The following is a 26,616-nucleotide window of genomic DNA, read 5'->3' as shown; positions in this document are numbered from 1 at the left end:
GTCCCTGGGTTTTTTTTCAGCTGAAGGGAGCTGAATTTCTAGTCATCGGCTCCAGGAGTGTGGGATATGTGGGGTAAGAGGTCCTTTTTGGTTTGTAGCTAAAGCAGAACTCAGAAGAAAATGTTATCAAACATTTGCTTGTTCTAAAGAACAGGTTCACTTTAGTATTTAGAGGCGAACCAAGATAATGTCTCACAAATTAAAAATATGAAGTTATAAAACACTGAATAGAAGTATTTTAAAATCTGTCTCTGTAGCCAAGTTAGTTCCTCTTCCACATTTTATAATTCCTGTTTTTTAAAGTTTCCGTTTGTTTATATGTGGATAAAACTTCACTTAAATATGTGTCCATTTACAATGCCTTTTAGTAAAATACTGTAATATTTGATGAGGCAGAGCCGCTTGTACATTATCATTATTCTAAAGCACAAATATTTGGATTAAATAAGAGTGGTACTGCAAGTGAGATAAGCCGACAATTGAAAGTACTATTGGAGCAGCAAAGACATGATACAATTCATAGTGTACCATGAAACATAAAGCTGTAGATAGTAGACGAAATGGTAAGAGAATATTCATAAGCCTCCTGCTTAATGGCTGGTCCTATCAGTGGTCTACCATATTTAAAATGCGGTATTTAAAGAGGGTTGTATAATATGGACATTTTTGTATAGGGGTAATAAAAAAAGTTAAAATGGCTGTAGTACTAGCTATGTCTCTCTCTCTCTTTTTTTCTTCTTTTTCTTTTTTTTTTTCCTTTAAAGAACACACTGGAGTCCCAAATGTATCCGTTGCTGTCTAGGCATGAACTACGGGTATAAACCAATACAAGAATTGCCACTCAAGGCAGCTTAAGGAACACTCAGATGCTCACATCATAGACAATATCCCACTCTTGAGGTGAAGCTGTAATCATCAGCAGAAGGTGCTGAGCACTGATGAGCAAAGACCTTTCCCATTTTGTGTGCCGGTGGCAGGGAAAACACATCTTGCTGTAATCCTTGGATTTAGGCAAATTATGATGAACTGCCTCCGTCTATGTAGCACGCATAATTCGCAATTGGTGGTTATGCCTCCTGTGAGCGTACAGCGCGTGTAAGCTTCCCCCGCAGCTGAAACTTGAATATATGCGCACATAGTCAGTCAGCAGCACTCTGAAAACCGTTTCTCCCAAACACGTGCAAGATGAGTCACAGACAAATGACAATGGAAGGTGAATACAAAGGCAGAAGGGATCCAGGTGCTCTCAGCCCATACATCATTCCAGCACAGAAGGTGCATGTTTGCACGTTCTGCTGGAGCGGTTTAATATCTGCCTGCAGCTGTGTGACCCATGCTTTATGGCTGTCGTAGACAGCACATCATAATGCGTGTTGTGAATGCTTCCGTTGAGCATGAGGTGACTTGAATCAACTGCAGAACGAAACAGAGATGTTAAATAACGGCTAGCTCAACTCAGATTTGCCAGCTGTAAAGTGGTAATGAATTTCGAGGGTCAGTAACGTCTCAATCCAGTCCGCCCACATCTGTGAAAGCGTGCCTGCCTATGGCTTCGTGACAGCCTGGATATTTTTTATGTTTAGGATGAAGATCCCTGGCGAGATTCCCGACTGATCTTAGCTGCTGGATTGATGGGGTTGAATTGCTTGCTTTGCTTTATAGTTAAGCACGCTGTAACTAATGAGGTCCTACTTTGTTGCACCTTTTTTGGATGTAAATCTCTCCGTTCTGGTTTGGGAACCTTAGGGACTACAGCAGCCCTGGTTCACAGCTCTTGGTTTCTTTGTTTCAGCCCAAGCCTGACATTCAAAGTGTCACAAGGTGGCCTTGTACTGCTGGCTGCCCTGTGAGTCTTCATTCTGTGTAGAACATCTACAGATGCTAAGTGGTAGTAAAAAGCAAATGGTATCTTGAACTCCCTTCAGGAGTGTTCATTAGCATAGTAGCCTGAGTCCTTGTCATCCAAGTGCGTGCGTCTGGATAAATTACGGGATACCATAGCAATAGGGGATGTGGTGAAAGAGAGGCAGTTATCAGTAGAGGTGTGAAAGGAAGAGTGGGCACAGGAAGACGAAGCTGCTTAGAGTGTCTGCTCAAACACAAGACGCAAAAAAGACCAGAAGAAGAAACAGGGTATGGGAACAGTCCAACAGTCTCTTGAGCGCAGCAAAAAAAATGTCATCTGGTTTGGGATTTCTGATAGGAAGATCAGCCCCCAGTGCCTGCTTTCAGCTATTGCTCTTGGTGGGCAGAGCTGGGCTGGAGTAAGGACGTCCCTCAGCGCTCCTCACCTAATGGCAGGCAGTGATTGCTGTTAGCCTGGGGAGCAGGTCTGTTCAGTTCAAACTGCTGGTTGTGTGTCACTGCTCCCCGGAGTCAAGTGACCTTGTTTATGCTGTGTAGCTGGGCCAGTATGCAGCAGTTTCCATTGTAAACACTCATAGAAAGCTGTTTTCAGGGTATGCTTGTGCATATTACTTCACAGTTAATTTTGTACGGACACACACATGCTAACCCCTTCTCTTATAGCTGCCCAAGTGCTTTCTGCTGGTGTAGGCAGAACAAGTACGTTGTACATTTTTGGTTCATTTTCACCCTGTCAGAGAAACAAGTGGGTTAGTAGAAAGGACTGAAGGTGACACTTAGGGCACTGAAGAAGCAAACTGTAAGGTGAAGTGGCTGGGTAGCTTAGACCCTTCTAGAAGAACCAAAAGTAATTTTATGTGCAATCATTAATCCCCTAGTTTACAAGACACTTCACAGGAAAATTATGGTAGAACTACTGTAGGAAAACATAAGTATATCCAAGTCTGAAGTTGTTTTGAAAGCATAGAATTTGTATACATTCCTGAATTCAATCTGTGCGATACTACAATGCTGTCTTTTCTAGACAGCAATTAAAAATAATCATCCCATTAGGTATGAGAACAGATTTGTTTGTATTAATAGTTTCTACAACCAAACCCAGTTAGGCATGAGAATATTTTAAGCGTCAAATTCTGGTTAGAAATAGAATAGAGACTGAGGGGAATGCTGGGGATTGAGGGAGGTAAGAAGGTGGGAAGGACCTCTCTTCTGCTGTACAAACATCCTTCCCTGGGTAGTGTCCTTGAACGTGTAAGAGCTTCCCAGGGATCTTTGCTTATCATTAATATTGGCATGCTGCACAAAGGGCAGGAATATGTTTTTCACTTTCTCATGAGATTTTCTTTAGTAGTGTGTAGTTTGTCCTGTTTCTGAGAGAGCTTTCTCAAGGGCTCTCTTTACACCAAGGGTTTCCAGTCTCTTTTTTTTTTGGTTTGTAGCATACTCAAATCTGTCCAGTGGAGGAGGATTTCAGCCAGTTGGGAGAAGGCTTGTTCTCCTTGATGACAGAGCAGGGATCCCTGAGGAATGACTGAGAAGTGGTGGTTGTGGAGCGAGGTTGGCTCTTTAGGTGCTGGGTAGGAGATATGTCTTTGACTTTGCCTTTTCTGACCTAGAGATGTTGCAATACGGGTCTTAGGAGACGTCGCCGTTGCGTGTGCCTTTCCCAAGAGGGAAGGAATGAGAGAGGGAGCGTCACGCGACAGATGTGTAGGCATTTTGCATAATGCTAGAAGACACAGCGAAGAAATAAACTGCATGGAATAGTGTTCTCTATAATACAGAGAAAAAAGTTGGGGGGGGGGGCAGGAAGAAGAGGTAGAGGCAGGGAAAAAAGTGGGAATTTTAAGGATTTCAGGTAATTGTCTCTACAGAAGCATACCTTGGAGCGAAAGCCCTGTGAAGGATTTGTCAGTGCCTTGGAGAGCCTCTTTCTTTTTAAACAACATGAAAGTGCCAGAAACTGTGTTCTTCTGCTGGGGGAGGACTGTGTTGTATGTGAGTGTTTTGGAGAAGTTCTGTATCTTGGAGGAAGAGGAACCAGAGTGTGGTTTGACAGTTGCTACAGCAACTAACGTTTTTTTAATGGAAGGCAAGGATAAGTGATGGTATAAAGTCTTGTGTAACTGACGTACCTTCCCCCGCTTACTGCCAATTTTCCAGTATATTAAAACAATAAGTAATTTATGAGTTCAGCTGAGAAACGGCTCTTCGTTTGCCCAGCTCAGACGCATTTGCGAGACTGCGTGATCTTTATGGAGACAGCAGAGAAGAAACTATTTACACACCGGAAAGGAAGGATTCAAGCACCTCTGAAAAGTATACTTTGCAAGGGAAAAATGCATTCCTCGTTCTGCCTGAAGAAATTTTTTTTAGATGTGGATGTCACTGGTCTCCGCCTTCTTTATCTCATAGCTTCCTTTCTTCTCATCCTCTCCTTTTCCTCCACCATGATTATTTTTTTGCAAAGTTATTTGAACTCTCTTTGGTTACCGTGGAGTTATTTTTATAAAGTAGGAAAGACGATGCATTATAGAGCAAATGAAAGATGATGCAAGCTCGTGGCAGGAGGGGAATTCTGCTGGCCCTCCCCGCAGCAGTGTTGCAGAACCAGTCCTGGCATAGACCTTCTCCAATTAACTGCTGTCCAGGGAGACAGTTTAACCCTTGTAATTTCTTTAGGACCCAGCTGGCTGCTAACACCTGGGAGGAATGATGCTAGAGCAGAAACCACACATCACGTCCCAGAGTATACAGATGCTCACTTTAAGATACAAAAAGGTATTTTAACCTGAGCTTTCTTTCACCAATTTAAGGTTACGTGTTTACATTTAGTGATGGTTTCAGTTTTACTAGTGAAATTCGGGGGCGTTTTACAGCTGAATTTCAGGGGAAGGCAGTTTGGCTAATATTCTGTGGGGTTTTGCAAGTGTTGGACTGCAAAGAGTCGCTTATATAGCACTTTTCCTCCCCCTTGGGTTCTCTATGTAAGATCAGAATTAGTTGAAGGCAGAGTTAAGGTTACCAATTTTAATTAAAGAGTAAGGATTAAACCATTAAGCGTCTTTATAAAATGAGACGTAAATATGAACAGTTTTGGAATCTTAAATATAAGGTGACGCAATTTTTACACCAGTACTAAAGTCCTGTTTTCATGAACCAAATGTGTTTACCTAGCTCTTTAGAAGTAAGATTTATGTTACAGATGCCCTTGCTAGTATTTTGAGGATTAACAACTCATAACCAGAGCTCCCCATTTTGTTGGTTTGAATCCTGTGTTTCATTTTGCTTTTTTTTTTTAAAAAAGTTACCTTTGATACGATTCATGACAATTTTATACTGTACACTTAGTAAAAATGATCAGTGAGCTAAGAGCAGGTTTTCAAGTGAATGACACCGAGGTATTTAACTGGAATAAGTTCACTGCTCTTGAGTTGCTGAGAAGCAGTGCATGAAGCATGCACATTTTTTTTCATGGATGAGAAAGTAATAAACATTTGCTACCAATTTTATGCATTTTTAAACTCGGTAGACATCTAGGTACTACCTCATTGCCATTCAGTAAGCCATTTTGTGGATTTGTGTGAGATAAAACAGATAACTGAAATATTTGAAGTAAAGGGAAGACTGGCAGAAAGCTCTCTCTTTAGATACTTGTGTGCTAGTCACCATTTTTTACTCCAAGAGAAAACTGCAATGTTTGAAATCTGTGACATGAATGTTTTCCTCCTGTCTGTTCTTCCCTTCCTCCTGCAACCCTCTCCTCCTGCATCCTTCCCCAAATGTTGAGACGGCTCATCTTTTTTCTTTCTCTGACTCTCTCACTTGCCCCAGTGGCACAACCCCATCTGCAAATCTCTTTTACGCTCACTCCTTCGGGCTCCCTCAGGGTCACCCTGCTGCAAGATTCTCCTTTACATCTCACCATCCTTCCCTTAGTGACACAAACCTGCTTTCGCCTTGCTCGTCTTAAGCAGCATGTTGTACTCTTGATTCTCTCTGCTATTCCAACTGCTGCCCCTCTCTCTTCTTGTTTTCATGTCAAATTCGTTGATTCAGCCACTCAGAGTTCTTTTTCTTGAGTTCTGTCAGGACTTCTCCCAGGCTGGCTCTCGTCCCTTCCACTGCATCTGACTGCCCTCAGCTGGCATCCCATGACTACCAACTAGCACTGCGTTAGCAGGGGGACACCAGCAGAACTTCTAGTACTTGACTGATAGGGATTGTTCCTGCTCTTTAAAATCACGCAAAATGGAACGCTTTCCGCACCACTGAATTGTTAGTGTGTAGGTGAAAGGAAGATACTTGATTTCCTAGGGAACAGGTAAGGGTATCCTCGACATGAAGAACTACATGTAACAGAAAATACCAACGTTTTTATGCTTATATTGTTTTGAAATATGGAAAAATGTCTTGAGATAATGTGATGGTCAGTGAGTGATTACGTATACAGTATGCAAACCTCCCGTACCTTTGAAGGTATGGCATCTCCCCTCAGCTGTATTTAACTGTTTCAGATAAGCCTCTTGCTTAATACTGTGGATTATGCTCTGACATGGGAGAGCATGCAGGTATTTATTTGATTATTTTTTTTCTGAAACTGGATGTGCTATTGCTTTTTGATGCAATTCTTGGGCTTCTGATTCCCGGGTGCTTGGTTGGAGCGTGCTAACGCTGACGGCAGGTGTAGACGTGTAGCACCCGTTTGTAAATGGTCTGAATAACTAAACTTTGAGATTTACTGGGTGATTGGAGTACTACAGTGTCTCATTTAGCCAACCAATTCAGACTTTTCTTTAGATAAGCTGAAGTTTTTCACCTAAGGAAATGTTGGTATAATTTGAAAGCAAGAGGAAATTTCGTGCAGTTCATCAGACTGATCGGTCATCACTGGCATCAGTAAAAATGGAAGGCTGAGACAAAAATATATGACTATATTCAGATAGGCCTTATCCGGGTTAATTTAGTGGCCTTTTGGGCATGGATATTACACATGTGTTTTGTCCAAGGAAACATAAAGGAAAAGCACTATTCTCTCTCTTTTTTTTTTTTTTTTTTTTTCTTCCTTTTTTCCCCCCTTTGTTTCTTTTTTTGCCCCAGATCAGACGGGAAGTTATTCACAGTTGTCTTGAAAGTGAATTCCTACTAAAAGGCTAGAGAGGTACCATGAAGTACTTTTCAAAGTCACACTAAGCCAAAGATTTTTCTGACTTCATACTGATGGAATTACAGACCAAAGGAGTTGAACTGAATCTCAGTTTATGTGACTGATGATAGTATTTTATTGTCAAAAAGTAGCACTCTTGTCTTCAACATTATTGACAGCAGAAAACTGTCATTTGGGAAGCTGAACAGACTAGGTTATGGTCCATGTTTTCCAGTGAATGTCCATCTGTGGTTCTTCAATGAAAGCAGGTGCTCAGCTGTAGCATTAGGAGGCTCCATGTGCAAAATTGTCCATAAATATTAAATTTAGGGGGCAAAATTCTGCCTTTGAAAGGGAAGCTGGCCTGACTGCGACTCAGCTCATAATTATGATAGGGTAGCTTTTTTTCTCCAGTGTTTTGAAGTGTATGTTAGCACTTGTCTTTCTGTAAGGTAGGTGCACAAGGTCACCTAAGGCACCAACTGCACTTTATAAGGTAGAAGGAAAATCTGATTTAGTTTGTACTGATTTTACTCAGTTAACAAGTTCGTGTGATTCCTCTGGAGAGATGTATAAAACTGTAGGCATGAGTGGGTTTCTGTGCTTTAGTTTAGTGTTAATGCATCCCTAAATGCACAGATTTTAAGGTCGCTACATTTAGAACAGAAAAGAAAAAAAAACAAACCACAAAAAAAGCAAAAGCAGTGAGAGTCTGTGCAGGCTGTAGGACCCAGCTCCATAGCGGTGAACATAACGGCATCAACTGGGAGAGACGTCTCCCGTCTCCCAGCTGGCTCCATGCAGGCTACCCTGTCCAAGGCTGAGCCTAACATCAAAGAGAGATGCTAAACCCTCCGCAGGCACGAGAGGGAGGGAGCTGAGAGAGCGGTCAGGGAGGCGATGCTCGAGGTGTCAGTGCAAACACTGACAGGCTGGGAAGGCTCAGAGAGACGCGGAGCTGGGGCTCTGGAGACTGCAGGGAAGGCTTCTCCCAGGCAGACGCTAGTGAGTACCACCCCTTCCTAACTGGCTCCCTGACCTAAGGAGCGAGGCTTCATGCAATGGGCTCCTTATCTTGTGGCTAGTGGAGAGGTTGTGGCCAGGAGGATGTGCCTTCCCCAAGGACTCCCTTGAGCATCCCTTGATCACATTCCGTGAAGAAACATCCCCTTGGCAGCATCGGGGTTGTGCCGTGGCCACCCTCCTGCGCAGGGGCTCCCAACGGAGACACATGGGGAGTGCCTGGTACGTGGGAATGCAGAGTGGGTTGCCGGAGCGCGGCACTGTTTCACTGGAGCCTCTCGAGGAAGCTCTTTTGTAGTGTATGAAACCTGGCGAGTCAATGAGTGAGCTGTAGCCTTACGTAAGAGTGTAGTTAAAGAGTTAGCTGCAGATAAGGGGTGACTGAGATATGTTGACTTTCGCTATCGAATAATTGATGCTCTGCTAAAAGGAGTTGCTTTTGAATTTGTTGAATCAGCTGTGGTCATAGCCGGAGAGTGAAACTTCTGACAGCTCCAGCCCTATTTGGACCAGTTGCAGTGCGTCTTGTTATCCAGGACCTGGTCCAGTGTATCGAGAGTTATGGAGTGTTATCTCTGTTGCCTAATGTCTGCATATGATAACTTTTGGAGATGCGAGGCCGCCAAAAAAAGACGGAAAGAAGTTCTGGTAGCTTTCTAAGAAAGGCACTCAGCTCTTTAAAGGAACAAGTTCTCTTTGATATATGATATCCACGAGTGTTAGATGCGAGTCCAACCTTGCAGCACAAAGGGTTGCAATATTTCTTAACCCAAAGACATTTGGAGAGTTTTCAGTGAGGTCTGGCCTTTGTTTCTAAGTATTTATATGATCTGCGTTGCCAGGAATATTGATAGTTACATGCAGTTTTACAAGGAGGTGTATTTTGTGTTTAATGTACCAACAGCAGTTGTGTAGGGGCTGTTACTTCTTTACAGCAGGGCTTATTTACATTCACGGGTCTGGCAGGTCTTTTATCCTCTTTTGCCTTTCCCATGCGCTGTGGCTAAGCAGTGGGTTTCTCACGGCCACCGTGCCTGTGCTGCGGTGGTGAGATGTCTGGACTGTGCGCATGTGAAGTCAGAGTGAAAAAATTTCTCTCACTGCTCTCACACAGAATGTGTGCTGCCTAGGTAGTTAAATATCCTTCCATCTATTTGTGGATATATAGCATCTCTGCTAGGAGAAGCTTGTGTTTACGCTCGCTCGCTGAGAATTCTATTAGCAACACCAGATAGACCGAAATAGAGAGGAGCATCAACAACTGTACTTTTAAAGCTCACTGATGAACAAACCCAGCTAAGTTTGAAAGTGCAAACCTCCTAACACAAGTTATGGAAAAATACCAGCAATTTTCTCTCCCATTCCTAGATGTGTTTGCTGTGGAGCATCTTGATTAGCAAAGCCAAATTCTGTCACATTGTGAAAATACTCATTTTTAAAAAATTAATTATTGCTACTTTATCACACTGTTGTAAACCCATGTGATTGGTTTGGGTGTTAATTTCTTCAGAGGTAAAGATCAAGCCATGCTGTAACAGAGTGTAGCAGCTCTCAGCTTTTTGAGGGCTTCTGTAGTGCCAGGGCGTTGCTTTTCCCACCTGTCTGCAGAGGCAAGGGAGGCCGGGGAAGAGCCTTTGCACCTTGCAGTGAGGATGTTCCTCTTCTCAGAGGTGTGGGTCAGAGCTACTTCAAGGCTGCCCTCTTTCTGAAGCAGGAAGGTTGCGTTGTTGAGAGTGTAGGTTCCCTTAGCAAGCGGTTGTCGTCCCGGGCTGGAGGAAGGAAAGCTGGGAGATAAGCTGATCAAAGACTTTCGCTCTTTTCCCAGCACATACAACACAGAGCACCTCCGCATGGAGATGAAAGCAATTTTGGAGACATTGTTGTACCGAGATGCCTGGGTCTGTGTAGTTGTCATTGTTTTTTTTTCCAAAGGATAACAGCGTATGCTTCATGGTGATGGCCAACCCACCTGCCTTCTTTTGGATTATCTTTAGACTGAATTAAACGGTACCATTTGTTGATGGTTAAACTCTGCTAATGGGCATGTTATGTAGGAGATCGATTTAGAGCAGAAGCTGGAGTGTTTTTCTGGTAGTTAAGTCTGCAGGAGCTTTCACCGACTAAGATTTTACAGCTAGATAATAATCCCATGCAATTACCTTGCTGTTAGAAAACAGCTGCTTGGCAGTGAAGTGGCCAGTCTGTTCAGACTGGATCTCAGAAACGGGTAGGCAAGTTATGGTTGGAAACAGAAGGTGGCTATGGCAGGTTGGAGAAAGCTAAACTGAAAAGATGGCGGTTAATGAGATCATGAGGAAAATCTTGATTTGCTATCCGTGTTGTCAATCTAGAGGCTTATTAATGCAGTCTCAGCATGGTTTAAGACTTTGGTCACTTGTGGATCATCCACCTCAGGCTGTAAACGTGCTCACAGGGATGTAATAACAGGAGCTGTTTACCCATAGAGATACAGCGCTGCAATGGCTGTATCTGTTGTCTTTCAGGATCTATCAGCCAGATTATCGGGTTTGCAAAACGATAACGAATCTGGCACGTTGGCTGAGGTGGTGGCATGGATTTCCTTGGCGCTGACATCCTGAACACACAGGATCATAGAAACATAGAATTGTTTAGGTTGGAAAAGACCTTTAAGATCATCAAGTCTAACTGTTAACCTAACTCTGCCCAGTCCACCACTGAACCATGTCCCTCAGCACCACATCTGCATGTCTTTCACATACCTCCAGGGATGGCGACTCAACCACTTCCATGGGCAGCCTGTTCCAGTGCTTGACAGCTCTTTTGGGGAAGAAATTTCTCCTAGTATCCAATCTAAATGTGGATGGTGGATGGCTTGGGAAAGGAATGCTTGGGTGTGCTCCTGCTGGTCTCCACTCTTCCTCTGTGCGTTTGCAAGATACTTGTGCAAAAGTGGTGCAAAATAGACTTTAAGCACCACCATCACATAGTTGCCTCATACCCGCTTTTGTGTCACGAGTTTTTACTTTTCTAATTTAGTGTGCTATTCCTTGAAATGTCAGCCACCCCCAGTGTTATCCCGCCTAAGTTGTAAAGTTTTCTCTCTCCCTTCACTTGGCTCGGGAGACAGGGAGGTTTTGGGACCATTCCAGGCTTTTCTGAAGCGGCTTTTTCCACTGTCAGGCGGGGTCTGGCGCCAGGTCAGCCGCTGTTTCCTGGTTCTCACCCTTCCCTTGCAGGCAGACGGCTGACCTGCCTTAAGGGAGCAACCTTTCTTGGAGGGTGAAATCAGGCACATAAATTAAAGGCTGACCATAAACATTAGCCGCCTACGTACCTATGAACATATTAATCCCACATTAACACTCCCCGGTGTGGTGTTCATTGATCAGTTAATTATTATTTGTGCAGTGCTTTGAAGATGACAGTGATAGGTACATTTCTGTTATCATTATAGATTAGCGTATTACACCAAGCCAGAAACATTATTGAGATAATTTATCCATATTCTGGGGAGGGAGGTCTGTGTTTATTAGGAGAGCTCAGTGAGGCACAGAACGCATCTATTACAGTTCAGAAGAGGAAAAATTTGATAACCAAGTGGGAGTCTTATTAGACATGTCTTGCCCTGCGCTGAGGAGGAATGAAGATAATAATTTCCCTGTCTCCCTCTGTTTGTGGGATGTAATGTCAACTAACTTTTTCTCTTTCCCTGTTTCTTCTCTAGAAGACTCCTCATTTTATTTTATGTGAGTGCTTGAGTGCCGTCAGGTTTATCTTGCCTGAGTATCTGTGGAACAGGATAAAGGAAGACACCCTTTAAGTAGTCCATCCTGGGCTGCTCAGGAAGGCAGCAAGTACCTTACCTGTCTCTTGCAAAACATGGTCAAGAGGACTTGGTCCGCACCTCTTGGCATTCACCAGGGTTGGGGGAATTCCACCTAGAGGTGTGAGTTGCCCCCTCCTTCCTCCCCTCCTCCTTGTTCTTCATGTTTCTGATCTCTTCTGCCCACTCCATTTAGTCTTTACCATTACAGTTGTTTTTCCCCGGTGCCATGCTTAACTTGGTCTGAGTTCATGCTTTGCGTAATTAGATGTGAGAGAAAAAGTGATCTGATAAAAATAGCAGGCATGCTTTTTGATGTGCATGTCCGTTAACTGAAGGAGAAGCTCATTTGGGCCTAAAATAACTCTCATTGCACAGACATGAAATTAAAATCGCCATGGCCCTGACCATACCAATGGTGAGGTCTTCATAGAGATGTTGCACTTACGTGGACCATCGATGACTTCTGGGCTGCCCACGTGGCTGGGGAAGGTTTGGGAGGGTAACCCGTATGATGGGAGGAATGAGGAGGGTGGCTGACCTTGTAGTCAAGGTCTATTAATGGCCTCTATCAAAGCAGTGTGTTCCAGTTGGGCTCTTAGTGTTTGCTGTAACACTGGGCTGCTCTCTTTCTCATCTGCAGGGGAGTGATTCATTCCTTAGAGGCCTTCAAAATCATTCCTCTCTCTTCATTAAGGACTTAATCAGTTTACAGGGAGCTAAGTGGACTTCAAGCCCTAGGTTTTTAAGTTCCGTAGACATTTCATACTTTTTAACATACGATAACATGCAGATTCACTCAAATTAATGGCACGATACTTTGCTCAGGAGATCATTTTCTGATTGATCTTATTGCAGGTAACATTATCTATGGACAGCTAGTATCTGATGGGATCCCTTCACTCCTGCTCGGCGAAGAGATGGAGCCTCCCAGGGCAGCTGCATTCCACACGCAGCTCTGAGTTGCTGGGAATCCCTGCGGGGCCCAACAAAATTCATAGCTCGGTTGTTTTTCAGACAGTGTTTTTCAGTCATTTTACGTGGCTTTGATGGTAGAATAGAAGTGATGGAAAAAAAATACCTGAGCCACTTCATGCTGTTCTTTTTCATCATGTTATGATATTTGAAACGTACAAATTTGGATGATTTTAGCAGTCAGGAAGAGAAATTTCCCATGGATGCTTTAGACTTGAGAATACTTGTACTTTGCTGGAATTTTTAGGCAACAATAATAAATAGTCTTTGCATGTGAACTTGCATCAAGAGAAACAGAGATATTAATCCCTTAGGGGAAATCATAAATGTTTTGCTTTCTAGATGACTTTCAGTTAATTTCATATGGTCTCACATTGATTTTCATCCTTCTGTAAGCTCTTCTTTTCTGTTCTATTGTTTACTTTACACCAGTGTCCCTTTGCTTTCCCCGAAGTTTCATCTGCCTTTTTCTCGTGTCTCTAGTGAGATATTCAGTACTTCTCACTATTTCAGCCTGCCTTGATTCTGCATCTTAGGAAACTCCTCCATCTTCTCTCAGGTTGCAGGTTGCTAGCGTGGTGCTATCTGCTGGAGGCTTCCCCTAATTGTTTTCTTGTCATTCTCTCCGCTCGTGTTTTCTTCCCCATTTTGTCCCTTTCAGTCTTGCAGGATTTTTTTTCCCAGTTAAGTCTCCTACGAGAGCCAAATGGCTGTGGCTAAAGAAAATAAGGTCTTTTCAGGCATTGCTTGTCTCTGCCTTGATTTCCAGCGGTGCCCTATGCCAAATATATTGTGTGTTTATAGAGGTTACCTTTTTCTCCAGCAGTAAGTTGGTAGCTGTAGGAAGAAGAAGCTCAGCAAGATGCAGGTGATTTTCTTAACTTCCCCAAGTTGGCTGCGCCATGCAAATATGTTGTGTCTGTGTGATCTCTCCCTCTGTGAAAGGCTGTGTAGCAAAGGTAGAGGTGAGGGAATAGGACTTAAATCCAGGTGCGTCATTTTCTATCTGAGAAAGGAATGCGAAGCTAGCGGGTATGTTGCTTGATGGTCAGTTGAGCTCACTTTTTGGTTTTCCTTAGTTATACGTTAGGAAGCGAGGGAATAATTCTCTGTCAGGCGGGAGCTAGTGAACTGAGAAATGCTGCTTTCAAAATTGAAAAATGGTAACTACATGGGGGAGAACTTCTGGAACAAGTGGCATTAGAATAGTGGGCTGCATTTATGTGGAAGTGGACTATATGTGAAGGAAAAAGATTGTTTGCTCTTTTCATTCTCTTAAGTTGCCACTGCATGTCTTTTGTCAGGGTATTCATAAAAACGGACCTCTCTGAAATCATAAATGGCAGCTATAAGTCATTGCAAGGTGGTGGCATATGGGCATCTAACTGATAGCCGATTTGCTCTTACAAAATCTCTGTCTTAGGGGACACGTTTTCGGAAGTGTGGATTCAGAGATACACGTTTCTTGTGTTTGCAAACAGTTAGTGTGCCAACATGCTTCCCAGTTGGCTGTGGCTCTGAGATGTCACTTGCGGCCTTGGAAGTCTTCTCCTAGTGAGGCAACAGGCAAAAAGATGTAGTGATCCCTCAAAAAGTTGATATACAAGATTTTGGTTGCCCTTCAGGTCCACTGGCCTACATGCAGAGGGCTGTTGCCTCAGTCTTTTTTCTAGCCTCATTCAAATGAACTAGTTTTATATCTTCTTTTTTCTGATGCCAGTTCCTGATTTTCATTTCTCTAAAAGTCTCCCTTTGGTTCTCAGAAGCAAATGAGGGCAGTTAGCCTGATCTTAATTTGCAAATTACCTTTAAGAATAAAATAAGCTGAACATTTTCCACTTGGATTCAGTGTCCTTCCTTCTACTTGTGTTTAAAGGTTAGTAACTTTTTAATCGATATTCAAAGTTTTGTCTGTCCAATACTGCTTATTGGTCCCACTCTTTTTTTTTTTTTTCCTTTTCCCCCACCATACTTTTCCCTTCCATCTTTGTCTTCTTTTATTTTTCACTGCTTTGCTCAGTTTCCTGCACTTCGTGGAACTGAACTCAATCTCCACAAAGTCAGCTCTCCTTAGTCGCTGCCCCTTGCGTTCAGTCCAGCTCCAGGGCTGCTCTGCCCCATGAGAGACCAAGCATCACGTTGGCAGCTCCGCTTGAGCTGGCAACTGGGCATAGCCTTGCGCCAGGCCACACAGGTGGATGAATGCTCTCAATGGCTACCTCTTGATGTCTACCTCTCAATGGCTTTGGACAACGTACAAAGAAACTGGAATAATCTCTGGTGGAAAGGAGATTTTGCTTCCCCCACTGCTTGTGCATTGTTCCCTGTGTGCACTTTATCTCCTGGGTTTTGCGTATAGACATTCGTTGCTGTAAAGCCATTCTTTGAGATCCAGGGGCAGATACAGGACAAATTCAGGGGAGGCAAATAGAGGTTTAAACTCTTATGTCTGTATTGTGTTACATGGTAGGGCACTCCTGCATGACAGAATTGCAGATGGAGAGAAATGCATGATCCGCAGGGCTGCAATAGGTCCTTTCCAGTTGTCCCCATTTCCCCATTTCGCCTCTGTGGGACTTTGAGACAAGCTGTGTGTAGCTTCCTAGGGCTGGAGAAGACTCGAAGGAGCCCCATCTAATAATAGGACTCTGCAAAACATCTGGTGTGATGAATAAAATCCTTTCTTTTCAAATAACAGCACTTGCCATATGGTTATTTTGAAGTGTTCAATACCATTTACTCTTTTATAGTGCAAGCATCCATACAGTAGGACATGGTCAATACGCAGAACAAAAATCTCAGTGTATTGGCAGCATGATGTAAAGGCTGGGTTTTGCTTTCATTAGAAAAGCAAACAATTAGTTGGTTTGGAGTCAACTAAAGCTTTTTTCCTTCTCTTTGTAGGTGGTTATTGTTATTCTTAAATTTCTTTGGCTTTTAAACCTGCAAAAAAATGGTAAAATGATTTATTATTTTTTTTTGGCCATGCATTCTAAAAATATAGAATATTTTGGATGAAAAGATAAGTGAGTTTGGTAGTAGAACTCTGACTTTCTGTTGGCTTCAGGAGATGCTGCCTTGATGATTAAGCTCGTAAGAGCTAATCTTTAGTGGGCCTAGCATCACGCATAAAGGAGGTGAGAACAGGAAAAAAGTATGCCTTGGAGAGGGTTTTTTACAGTGATGCTGAAGAGAAAAGGATCAAAGCCTGATGCCTACACCTAAATCCAGGCAGTACAGGTGGCTCGTGTTGATGCTGCTGACAGCAACGTCTCTGCAGCAGGTTTGTTGGGGCAATGGCTGCTTCAGGTGAACCCTCCTCCTGTTTTTGTTCCTGTTGAATGGAGCAAAACAAAAGCATAGACATCTTTAAGGGATTTGAAGTACAGCCTCTGCAAGTCTCGGGGGACGTCTCCACAGGGTGGTGGGGATGGGGTAGCCGATGAGCTCAACCCTGGCCAGCGATGGAGCCGGGAGCCGTGTAACCCGGCTTGTCTCCAGCCCAGGCTCAGCCTGCGCTTGCTGCTGGGACCTGTTTTGGGTATTTCTTAGTGGGCAGCACTCGCCGCTGGTGGCCGAATCGCTGCTTTGCCATCGCCAGCTCTGCTGCCTTTCTCCGAGAGAGCTCCGGTGGCACTTTGGCCGTCAAAGCGGGCTGAGAGGCAGCGTGGTGCTGCCTTGCCCGAGACTGTGCGGGAGGGGGATTTTATTTTTCCCTTTTTTTTTTTTTTTTTTTTTACTGCAAGGGTTGAAGCCTCTTTCTTTGTTTTCCTGACTCTTTGGGAAAGTGGATTCTGACACGTCTGGCGTAAATCCTCCCCCGGCATGCCAGATCAGTGACAGTCCTCGCTGCATTGGTAGCAAATACCTCTCTCCCACCTTTCCCCTCGGTCTGTCTGTTGAGGATGCTGGTACAGCCTGTGATCTGGCACTGTGTCTCTAATAGAGGTAACTTACACGGTATAAGCCTGTCAAATTTAATTTAAGGATATTATAGCTAATAACTCCCTGTGTGAGTATGCCTTTTTACAGGAACATAAACGGTTTAGACTCTTTTGTGACACGGAGTGAGTGAAGCAAGCGATTTTAATAAAAAATATTTTACTAAGTTCTCAGTTCGCTCAGAAAAAAAACTGTACTCTTTCTTATTGCATTAGGAAGGGAAAGAGTAAGATATGGCCTTGTGTTCTCAGGTCATTGGTAAAAACAAACCTAGAAGCAGTCCATGGAGATTTAATTCTCTATTTTTTTTTTACTAGAAGTGCAGGCTACTTTGCAACACTGTCATGTTCTCCCTATCTAAAGTTAGATTCAGTTATGGTATAAGTTCGTGGTGTGTATTAGGTATATCTCTACTTTTAGGTACTTTTTTGCAGATTTACATTATAAGACAGCGTGTGTAATGTGGTATATCGTAGCTTTTCAAAACACAGTGCGACCATTTCTCAGGATAGCATGTTTATTCTTCTCGATCGCTGTGCTATTTTTGGTACAAAGTGCAACACCTCAAGCTCATCTTTTAAATCCCAAGATCAAAAAAAAATAATGTCATTTTGGTTTGTGGTTGGGGTTTGTTTTTAAGTGTTCTTATTCTCTGCCAGTTACACGCTTTTGTTTTTCCAGTTAAGAGTGCTCACGGAAAAGGCGGGTTAATGGAGGCATGCACGGTTGACTACAGATGGATTGATTTTTGAAAGCAAGTGAAAATGCCTAAAATACTTTAGCTTTTTTCCTGATTTCCTGGTCTCTGAAAGAGAAGGAAAAGAATGAAATTAAAACCAGCCTTACAAAGAGCTCTCGTGCAGTGGTGATGGGGTTTGTGTTTTGTCTCTTTTCCAGTGGTGATAAGAAATGAGTTCTAAGATATAGAAAGAATGAGATTTGTGGCTTTTTCCCAAGTAAAAGCATTAGTGAGCTTTAACTATAAGATAGGGAGAAAAGCCATGAGCTAAAAATTGTGGAAGCTTGTCGCACTGTTAGAAGAAGCTGTTACAATCTTCCTGCCTTCCGCATCACATAGTCAGCACTATATTGCATGCTCAGTTTCTTTTAAACATAAAAGGGCATGTTATAACTCTATCTGTTGCAAAAGCCATGATGTTAGTGTGTTTATATTTTCCTGCAGGATGCAAGGTCCTGCAAAGTATAGCCTTCCCTCTGTACAGCATTGCAGAGTTTGTTAGTACACGTTTCTTCCTCTGAAATTCCATGTAACTTCGTGAAGCTTTGACAGGCCGTACTCAAGGCTGTATCGATATGATAGAACTGCAGTAAGAGATCTGATCTGACAGTCATCCACCTGCTTTAATTACAAATTTGTTGAAAATTTGATCTTCTGCTCCAATCTGACAGAAGCTAAACTGATACGAACCAATTCCAACCTGACAAGAGTGTGACTGCGCAGAGATACATTGATTTTAACTAACACGCTCTCTGGCTGTAATGGCTTAGGGGAGAGGGGGGAAAAAAGGCTTTCTTATTATTTCCTCTCGCTTTTTCTTGTCAGTGGGCTACCGTGGCTCCAGAGGCACGTCCAGGAGCAGATGGGGAAGCAGGTTCATGGGATACGTGGGCAGGTGGGGATTCCCCAGCTGCTGGCACTGCATCAGTTGGCTGGGATTTGCAGGATGCTGAGGCTGCTCAGGCAGGTTTGGTTGTTTGCCCACCCGCGGTTGTGCAGGTTGAGCTGGCGTTGGTGCCGTGCCGCTGGTAAAGCTGGGTACCGCCTGGGGGTTTGCATCAGCTGGCGCTGGAGTGCCATGGAGAGTGTGTGTTGGAGAGGTGGTAGGCTCTGCATTTCTGAATGCTGCTGGACTGCAGGTGGTAGCGTTGGTTGATGATGTAGCCAGATCCCATTGAATCATAGCCATAGGATGGATGCACAGATGGAGAAAGACACACACTTTATTGCGTTCTCACTGTTACTTAACATGCATACTGTGGTGGCACATAGAGGCTCCAGGGATGAGATGGTGCCTGTTATCCTGTTCAGACCATATTATAAAAGCTTTTGACCAAAGTTTTTCTTTACTGTGACTTGATGGTCTGCATCTTTTCAAACCACAAAACCCCATGATTATATTCTCCAATATGGGGAGCATATTCTTTTATTATATACCCCCTTCCCCACGTGGGAGGATAGTATAATAGAAGCATAATGGAAGAAATGTGCAAAATACTTACTGATGTGGGATATTTAAGGGGAATGTGTCTGTACACCCCAGTACAATGCCATATCTGTCTACGTGGAGTATTGCCTCATATATTGTCTTCCCTCGTGTTCCAGCTGTGGAGCGCGCAAGTAAGAGTTTCAGTTGCTTCCTCCTAACTTATGTCCCCATGAGGGTACTTAGATTTTTCGCTTTCCAGGTGCCTTGACGTGGCATTTGGGTGTTCTTGTAATAAATGTAAGCATTAGTGCAGGAGTAATATGCCTCTATAGACGTATTCAGAGACAGTCAATATCTATGGCAGTCTGTCAGTGATGGAGATTTTGAGGATTGTGTATACAGAGAAAAGCAGAAGAAAATTGAAATGTGATACCTGGGATCTCATATGGCTCTGGTACCATTTCAAAGGCGTTAGTACCTTCTGAAGAGGGTATTCCTTCCTCCAAGGAAGAAAAGGAGACAACGATAATCCACAGGTATGTGATCTTAGCATATTTGCTTGCCTGAGAGCAGATGGCAGAGCCAAGCATTGCGTTGATTGTGCTGTTATATTCTGAATCAGTTGTAATACCTATGATGGCATCATTTTTTAGAGAAGGTTTTCAATATCCTTCATGTGCTGAACAGCATGCAGTAGTACAGTTTATGTAATTTATGGCAAATCAAATATGCAGATTGTAAAACCACAGGGTCTACTGGGATGTCTTTCAGGTGAGCCAAGAGTCTGGAATCCATGAAGTTTCTAGTCTAAAGTTGCCTACGTGGAGACACTGGTCCAAAGTCAGGAATTTTGAGAAATCCTGAATTTGTTAAGTGAAACTAAGGCAGGCAGAGTCATTTTGGTAAATGTAATTTTTTTCAGTCTTTTTCCCATTCCAGAACCTCCTGCTGTAACACATTTAGAAACTTCTGCTGCGTACCTGATCTGAGCTGAAACTACATTTTAAAACCATTGCCATTTCATGAGAATGAATACCTCTGTGTTTCCAGTTCTGTTCCAACTTTGCTGCTGCAGTCCACAAGGTTAAAACTTAAAGCCATCTCGTCTTAGAGGAATGGGAAATATTTTTGTACTAGCTAAAACACTAAAGCGGGAAAAATAAAGCAGATATCATAGTTTCCAAAATCTGTGTTTCTCTTTTCCTAATGTAATGATCAAGTTTTCTCTTACGCAGATAACCTTTTCCAAATACTCAACACTTCTGAACTTTCTGATTAGGTACAGGCAAAAAGTACTCCCTAAAACTGGGCAAGATTTTTTTTGTTTTCTATTTTTCCCCCCTTCGTTTAAAGGATAACACAGGCTTTTATGACTGTGGAGTTGCCTGAATACAAATGCACGAACAGCTCCCATTTGTAGGCACGTTCCTTTTTTGTACAATACAGCAAAACCGGAATTTAATTTACTGCATGAACTTCCATGTTCAAAACAACTTTCTGGACTGATAAACCGGGACTGACACTTGAAGGTATTCCTTGTAGTTGATGTGGTTTCATCTCCTGAGCCTGTTTTGAAATGAATCTTCTCTGTCCGTGAAGACCCTGTGGGTCAGGTTCACTTTGCAGCGCTCTGGTTTTACATCACTGGGAGCTGGTTGAAACTGATGTGGGTCAATAATGAATCACTTACTTCCTGCTATCGGGTATGTTAAAGTGAACGAGTATGTCAAAAAGATGAAAATATTTTACGTCCTAGCTGAAGTCGATAAAACCAGGATGCGTTGGATGGGGAGCAGCTAGAAAAGGAAACTGTAAGATGTATTTTGCTTACCTTGGTGTTACAAAGTGAAATTACTCCTCAGTAACATAGCTGTTCGCCTGGGTCTTGCTGACAGTCTTTGAGTTCATGTAGCGAACGTAGCGGTGACAGATTTGTCTCGCTGAGTTTACTGGTAAGCCATTATGGTTAGGATTTTTCGGGCATGAGCTTTCTCATCTCCACTTAAACATATAAGGCAATTGTCTCATACCTCGCTGTAGTCGACAGAAAGAGCGAGCACCTCTTTAGGTCAAAGCATTCCCTTCGAGGATGTGGGGATGGGTGGGATGAGTTGCTAAATAGCTCAAGTTCGGCCCTACAAAACCCAGCCTACATCTATGATTCAAGAGAATAGTTGCACACAATAGATAGCAAAACTGCTTAAACTAAGCATGCACGTAAATGTTTTGCTGACTGGCAGATTTGCCTTCTGTCTGAAGTCGTTAGGAGCTTATTTTTACATGAAGCATTAGCAGTCAAAACAGTGTTGCTATCTCTACTTCATTCCTATGGAAAGATTAAGAAGATTGGAGGAGTTTGGAAAAGGAATCCAGCCCTTTGGCCCAGAGTGGCTGCCAGCTCTGGCACACCCAATAGTATTCCAGGTCTCAGGGAGGGTGAGTTTTCATCTACAGTACTAATCTTTTTCCTTGTCTATTCATGAAAGCAGGATAATCTTCAGAAAGCAGTAATGGCACAGAGCTGTCAAATGCAGTGTGTTAACTCTGGGACCAAGATGGGGCGACTCTTTGCTAACGCTCCCCTACGCGTGCCGTAGGTGCCTCTGCGGTGCTGCAACGGGGCTCTTCTCCGGCTTCCTGACCATGGTCTCAGCCAGCTGTGTGTGCTCGATGCCGTGGTGAATCAGGTGGAAGGGGGCTGTGGTGTGGGGGTTAGGTGGGTCCTTGCACCGAAGGGGTCCCTCCCTGCTGGAGGACAGCTCTCAGAGCCAAGGTCCTTCCCCAGCCGGTGGCACTGCCTCATGGATCAGACAAGACATTCCTGAGAGGTTGCTAAAATTAACCCTGGTCAGAGCGTTTAGCGTACAGACCAGCTAAATCTTTGGAATTTTCACTTTGTAGTTCTGTAGGTGTGTGGTTGATGTTGCATCGCAGGGTAAGAAGAGTATTCACTGTCCAGCTTAACAAAACTGAGCGCTGAACTGCTGCTGTAGTCACAACGTGACGGCAATACTCAGTGGTGTAGCAAATGTTGTGCCTAGGAGGCAAGTGGTAAGATCCAGCCCCTGTCTTTATCAAATTATAGTATCCGTAACAAGAGGAAAAAGTACTGCTTTGTCTATCATTATATCAGAAAAAAACAAGGCTCATATATTAGCATCTGGATCTGAATGAAAATAAACAATCCGTAGACATCAAGGACAAATCTTCTGCAGTCTGTTTGGAAAGTTGGATCATTCATTATTAAGTATATGGTGGGAATAGCAAATTAGAGATAAAATTCCTTGGGATTTTGGAATTTATCTTGAGACAGAAGGCAAATGTTTGAACTTTTTTTGGTTTTGGTCTCCATTATTTCTGCAATCTCTGAGGGCAGTTCCCTTTAATTTTGAAGCCCAGTTCATGAGTACCAAGAGCAAAAGGACTAAATGTCATTTAGAAGTAATGTAGCAATACTTGCCAACAGCACAGCTTTAGTAGATTCTGAGAGAGGAATGTGGGAGCAGTCATAGCTTTAAAAAAACAACAATAGGTTTTAGCAACTGGAGAATCTGCAAAAATATTTGAGCTGTGCATGATCCCTTCTTGCTGTGTTGAATTTTTGCTCCCATGGTTTTTTGGGGACTGGGTTGTGTTTTTTTTTTGAGAAACCTCACAGGAGACGTCCAAGAAAAAAGTTGATAAAAATATTTACTTAAGAGCTGCCTTGAAGACCACTCCCTCACTAGAGTTATAATTTTATTTTCTTCTTTTCCTGGCTGTTTTATCTATCTTAATGCAATTTTGTTCACGGAGCATAGGATTTTGTGCCAAATTTATAATTCACATATCATTTTTTATTATAACGGTGCGGTGTGTTTGTCTTGCTAAAAGTATTCTCTGAAGTGACCTCTCTGGAAAAGTAAGGTAAGGAGGTCGTGCTGTCAAAGTGCTGCCATGAGAAGAGGTAAAAAACTGGGAGGGGTTGATATTTCCACTGCAGGAGCCTGTCCTGTTCTCATGGCACTGAGAAATCATAGGTTTTCAGTGAAAAGATTTCTCAGACTCAAAATTCAGTCTTGGAGGAGGAGGATTAGTATCTGTTTACACACCTTTTTAAGCAGTTGCAGGACTGTCACCCATGCCTTACCCAGCGAGTGAGCACCCAGATCTCCATACGGGGAACATCCTCATTCACCCCAGTGAAGAGGAGGAGCAGAGTGGACGGGTGAATTCTTGCATTTGGATCACATTCTGAAGGACTTTTCATTTCCCAGCACTTAATGACTTCATGCTTTTAAAAATAAGGCCCTGAGGTCTTCCATCATTCGTATAATCACAGTTGGGAGTCGAAAAAAAGTCAAGGTATTTTGCTTTTCTTGAAATAAGCCCATTTAGGCCATGTCCTGTGTTAATAGTGCTATGTCAGGTCATGAAAACAAGCTTAAGTTAACTGTGTGGTTTGATAATATTCAGAAGTAATTTCAGAAAACAAAATTTTATGACTAAAATGTCAATTTTGATGTATAAAGCTCTTGGCTTCTGAAGTATTTAAGTATGTATTTTGCCACCAGACATGGTGTTTCTGCTGTCCTGGTGTGAAATTTCAGGACAAAAGAATCCAAGATTTTCATTGTGATAGAAATTAGGTTAATGCACTAATTTTTAAGTGATGTTTTCAATTTTATTACCATTGACCTTATTAAAGTCTCAGTAAGAAAGAACACTGAAGAACTGCTGAGTAAGGCATACTAGGTTAGAATCATAGAATGGTTTGGGTTGGAAGGGACCTTTAAAAGTCATCTAGTCCAACCCCCTGCAATAAGCAGGGACATCTTCAACTAGATGAGGTTGCTCAGAGCCCCATCCGACCTGGCCTGGAATGTTTCCAGGGATGGGGCAGCTACCACCTCTCTGGGCAACCTCTGACAGTGTTTCACCACCCTCACTGTAAAATGTTTTCCTTATCTCTAGTCTAAATCTACCTTCTCTTAGTTTAAAGCCATTACCCCTTGTCCTATCGCAACAGGCCCTGCTAAAAAGTCCATCCCCATCTTTCTTATAAGCCCCCTTTAAGTACTGAAATGCTGCAACAAGGTCTCCTTGGAGCCTTCTCTTCTCCAGGCTGAACAACCCCAACTCTCTCAGCCTGTCCTCAGAGGAGAGGTGCTCCATCCCTCTGGATCATCTTTGTGGCCCTCCTCTGGACCCGTTCCAACAGGTCCATGTCTTTCCCACGCTGAGAGCTCCAGAGCTGGAGGCAGTACTCCAGGTGGGGTCTCACCAGAGCAGAGTAGAGGGGGGGGAATCATCTCCCTCGACCTGCTGGCCACGCTTCTTTTGATGGAGCCCAGGATGCGGTTGGCTTTCTGGGCTGTGAGTGCACATTGTCGGCTGATGTCCATCTTTTCATCCACCAGTACCCCCAAGTCCTTCTCTGCAGGGTTGTGCTCAATCCCTTCATCCTCCAGCCTTTATTGACACTGGAGGTTACAATTGCTTTTACATACCAGGAAAAATAAAAGGCAATAGTAGTGTAGATCAACCCAAAGATTTTCTGTGGCTTACAGTTTCCATGTTCTGTGAGCATTCTTTAATTAGAAGTTGATGTTAATGTTCTGCATTAAGTAGGAGAAAAAAAGGAGGTAGTTTGGTTGGAGGTAAAAGCATGGAGGGAAAAATGCTCATCTGCATTAACTGACTGGGAAATCACACATACCTTTCTTCACCGGTGCAACTAAAGTCTAAAGAAAATCCTTATGCAGCCTAAACTTCCCACTCTGCTCCACTTTCACAGAACCTGCTCGTGCTTTAAGCACTGTTGATCCCCTTTTGCTTCCTTGTGGATGTAAGTGAGAATATTCCTTCTGTTGTTGCTTGTCAAGGAGTAATGGGATCATCTTCTCTATCCTGGCAAGGAGTGGTAGGAATAGCTTTCCCTTTGAAAGGTCATTTTCTCTGGGCTAAAGGAAAAAGAGTAAATAGGCAGCAACAGCTCCTTGTTACACTTCTCAAAGTAGGAAAATAAACTGGGTAGATTATAGGCCTGCTTATTTCATTTCCCTTTCAAAAATTGAGGAAAATGTCAAACTGTTCTCTTGCCCCAGGAGAACAGCAGGGAGGGGCTCAGAGACAGTGGGATCTCCCCTTGGGAACTGGGAAGGTGTAGCCATCAGGGACCCCATCGTGTCAGAACAAGTCCTTCGCGGGTTTTTTTCTTTTGTTCTAGTGTCAAAAGATTCAGGCAGGCATGAAAATAGAAAAAAAAAAATGTACTGAGCTGAAAAATCTGGTTTAAAATGTGCCATGAGGAGAGTGCTGCTACTGTGCTCTTGCAGAGCTAAGGACTGCCAACAGTCAAACTTGTTACAAGTCGTATACAACAGGGTGGCCAAAGGAAAGACATCCTTTGTATTTTGAGAGATTTACCGATTTGGCTGTCATCGCACAGCACACGTCATCTTGTGCGTAAAGTCCCACTGGCTGCGAGTGGGTGAAAGAAGCGCTTACCACTGTCTGCAGATAATCCTAGTAGCTGCATCTGTCTTTGTTAACTGGAGCGTACAACTTCCTAGGTAATTTTAGAGAGGCACCCCCACTGTCTGCTTTTTAAGAAAACAGCATCAAATGAAAACAAAAGTATAAATCAGCTGTGTAGAAACAGACTTGCCTGACTTGGGATACATCGAGTCTTCTGTCATTTGACCTTAATCTAGATGAAGCTCAGGTGAAGCTTGATGCCAATTTTAAGAGCAGTGTGACCCAGTGAGTAGGACTGAGAGTACCTTGGAAAGACTTACCTAACATAGACAAATGCTAATTGATGGTATAGCACTGATATTAATGATAAATGTTAGTTATTTTTTGTCGTTAGTTAAAACTTTGCTGCTACATGGTACACACACAAGTTCACTCTTACAGAAGTATTTCACATAGCCTGGGCAGGAAGAACAAAACACAAAATGTAGTATTACCTTTTTTTGGTACAAGTTTGAAGAATTGACCTGATCGGTCACGGGCAAGAATCTCTTCTTTTTTGTTTGTATTTCCAAGGTCAGGCAGTAGGCAGCACAGGTCTAGCATGACCACTGAAGCAGAAGGAGAGGAAAGGGGATGCTTCTCTCTCTCTCTCTCTCTCTCTCTCTCCCCTTGCTTTACTCTTGACAGTAAAGCTTAACTTCTTCTCTTACTTAGGACTTATCGCAGTGTGTGAGTCACTTTCTTTGAGATGCATAAATGCCATGACTGCAGGTGTATCTGCCCTTCTGCCTCCTGCTCTGCTCTCTTTGGTCAGGTCTACACAGAGAGATGGAACCATGTCACAGAGCATCCTCCGGTGCTGGGGCTTGATCATGTGTGCAGTTGGGTTGTCACCAGTGTCTCTAATGTAGCTAAGGTCCAGACCGACTCTCCAAAACATGGCATATAGAGTTAACACAGGCCAGGGATTATGCGTTTGGACATGGCCACGTTGGAGAGGGAGGCAGTTTAATAGTGTGGATTAAGGCCGTTCCCTGCCAGCTGGGTCACTGCCAGGGCACAAGCCCAGGCACGTGTAGTTTGCAAATAGAAATTTCAGCCTCTGGTTATGGGCTTGTGGTTTTCTCCATCCTGAACTGAAATTGCTCAATTCCTCAGCTCTCACCCTGAGCCCCTGAGCAAAAGTACCTATGGTCTTGGTCAACTGTCCTTACCAACAGCGATAAGCCACA

At 43.2% G+C, this 26,616-nt stretch overlaps 1 protein-coding gene across 10 annotated transcripts in view; it reads left to right on the top strand.

The window, feature by feature from the left end:
- The window catches only part of ARHGAP6 (Rho GTPase activating protein 6), a 343,144-nt gene that overhangs the window by 227,612 nt on the left and 88,916 nt on the right, over window positions 1–26,616 (top strand). The window contains exon 1 of one of the 10 annotated variants that reach the window (XM_063341570.1): window positions 4,536–4,647. The exons of 8 other annotated variants lie outside the window; for them this stretch is intronic. In XM_063341570.1, coding sequence (XP_063197640.1) covers window positions 4,579–4,647 — 69 coding nt within the window. In that variant the 5' untranslated portion in view covers window positions 4,536–4,578. Of the gene's footprint in view, window positions 1–4,535; window positions 4,648–7,870; window positions 8,018–26,616 lie in introns of those variants that run through there. One more of the 10 variants, XM_063341534.1, reaches the window with a different exon arrangement.

The sequence above is a fragment of the Chroicocephalus ridibundus genome, chromosome 1 (genome assembly GCF_963924245.1).
Source record: "Chroicocephalus ridibundus chromosome 1, bChrRid1.1, whole genome shotgun sequence".
NCBI lineage: Eukaryota > Metazoa > Chordata > Aves > Charadriiformes > Laridae > Chroicocephalus > Chroicocephalus ridibundus.
Note: the sequence above shows the minus strand (reverse complement) of the source record. Positions and strands in the feature narration are given on the sequence as shown.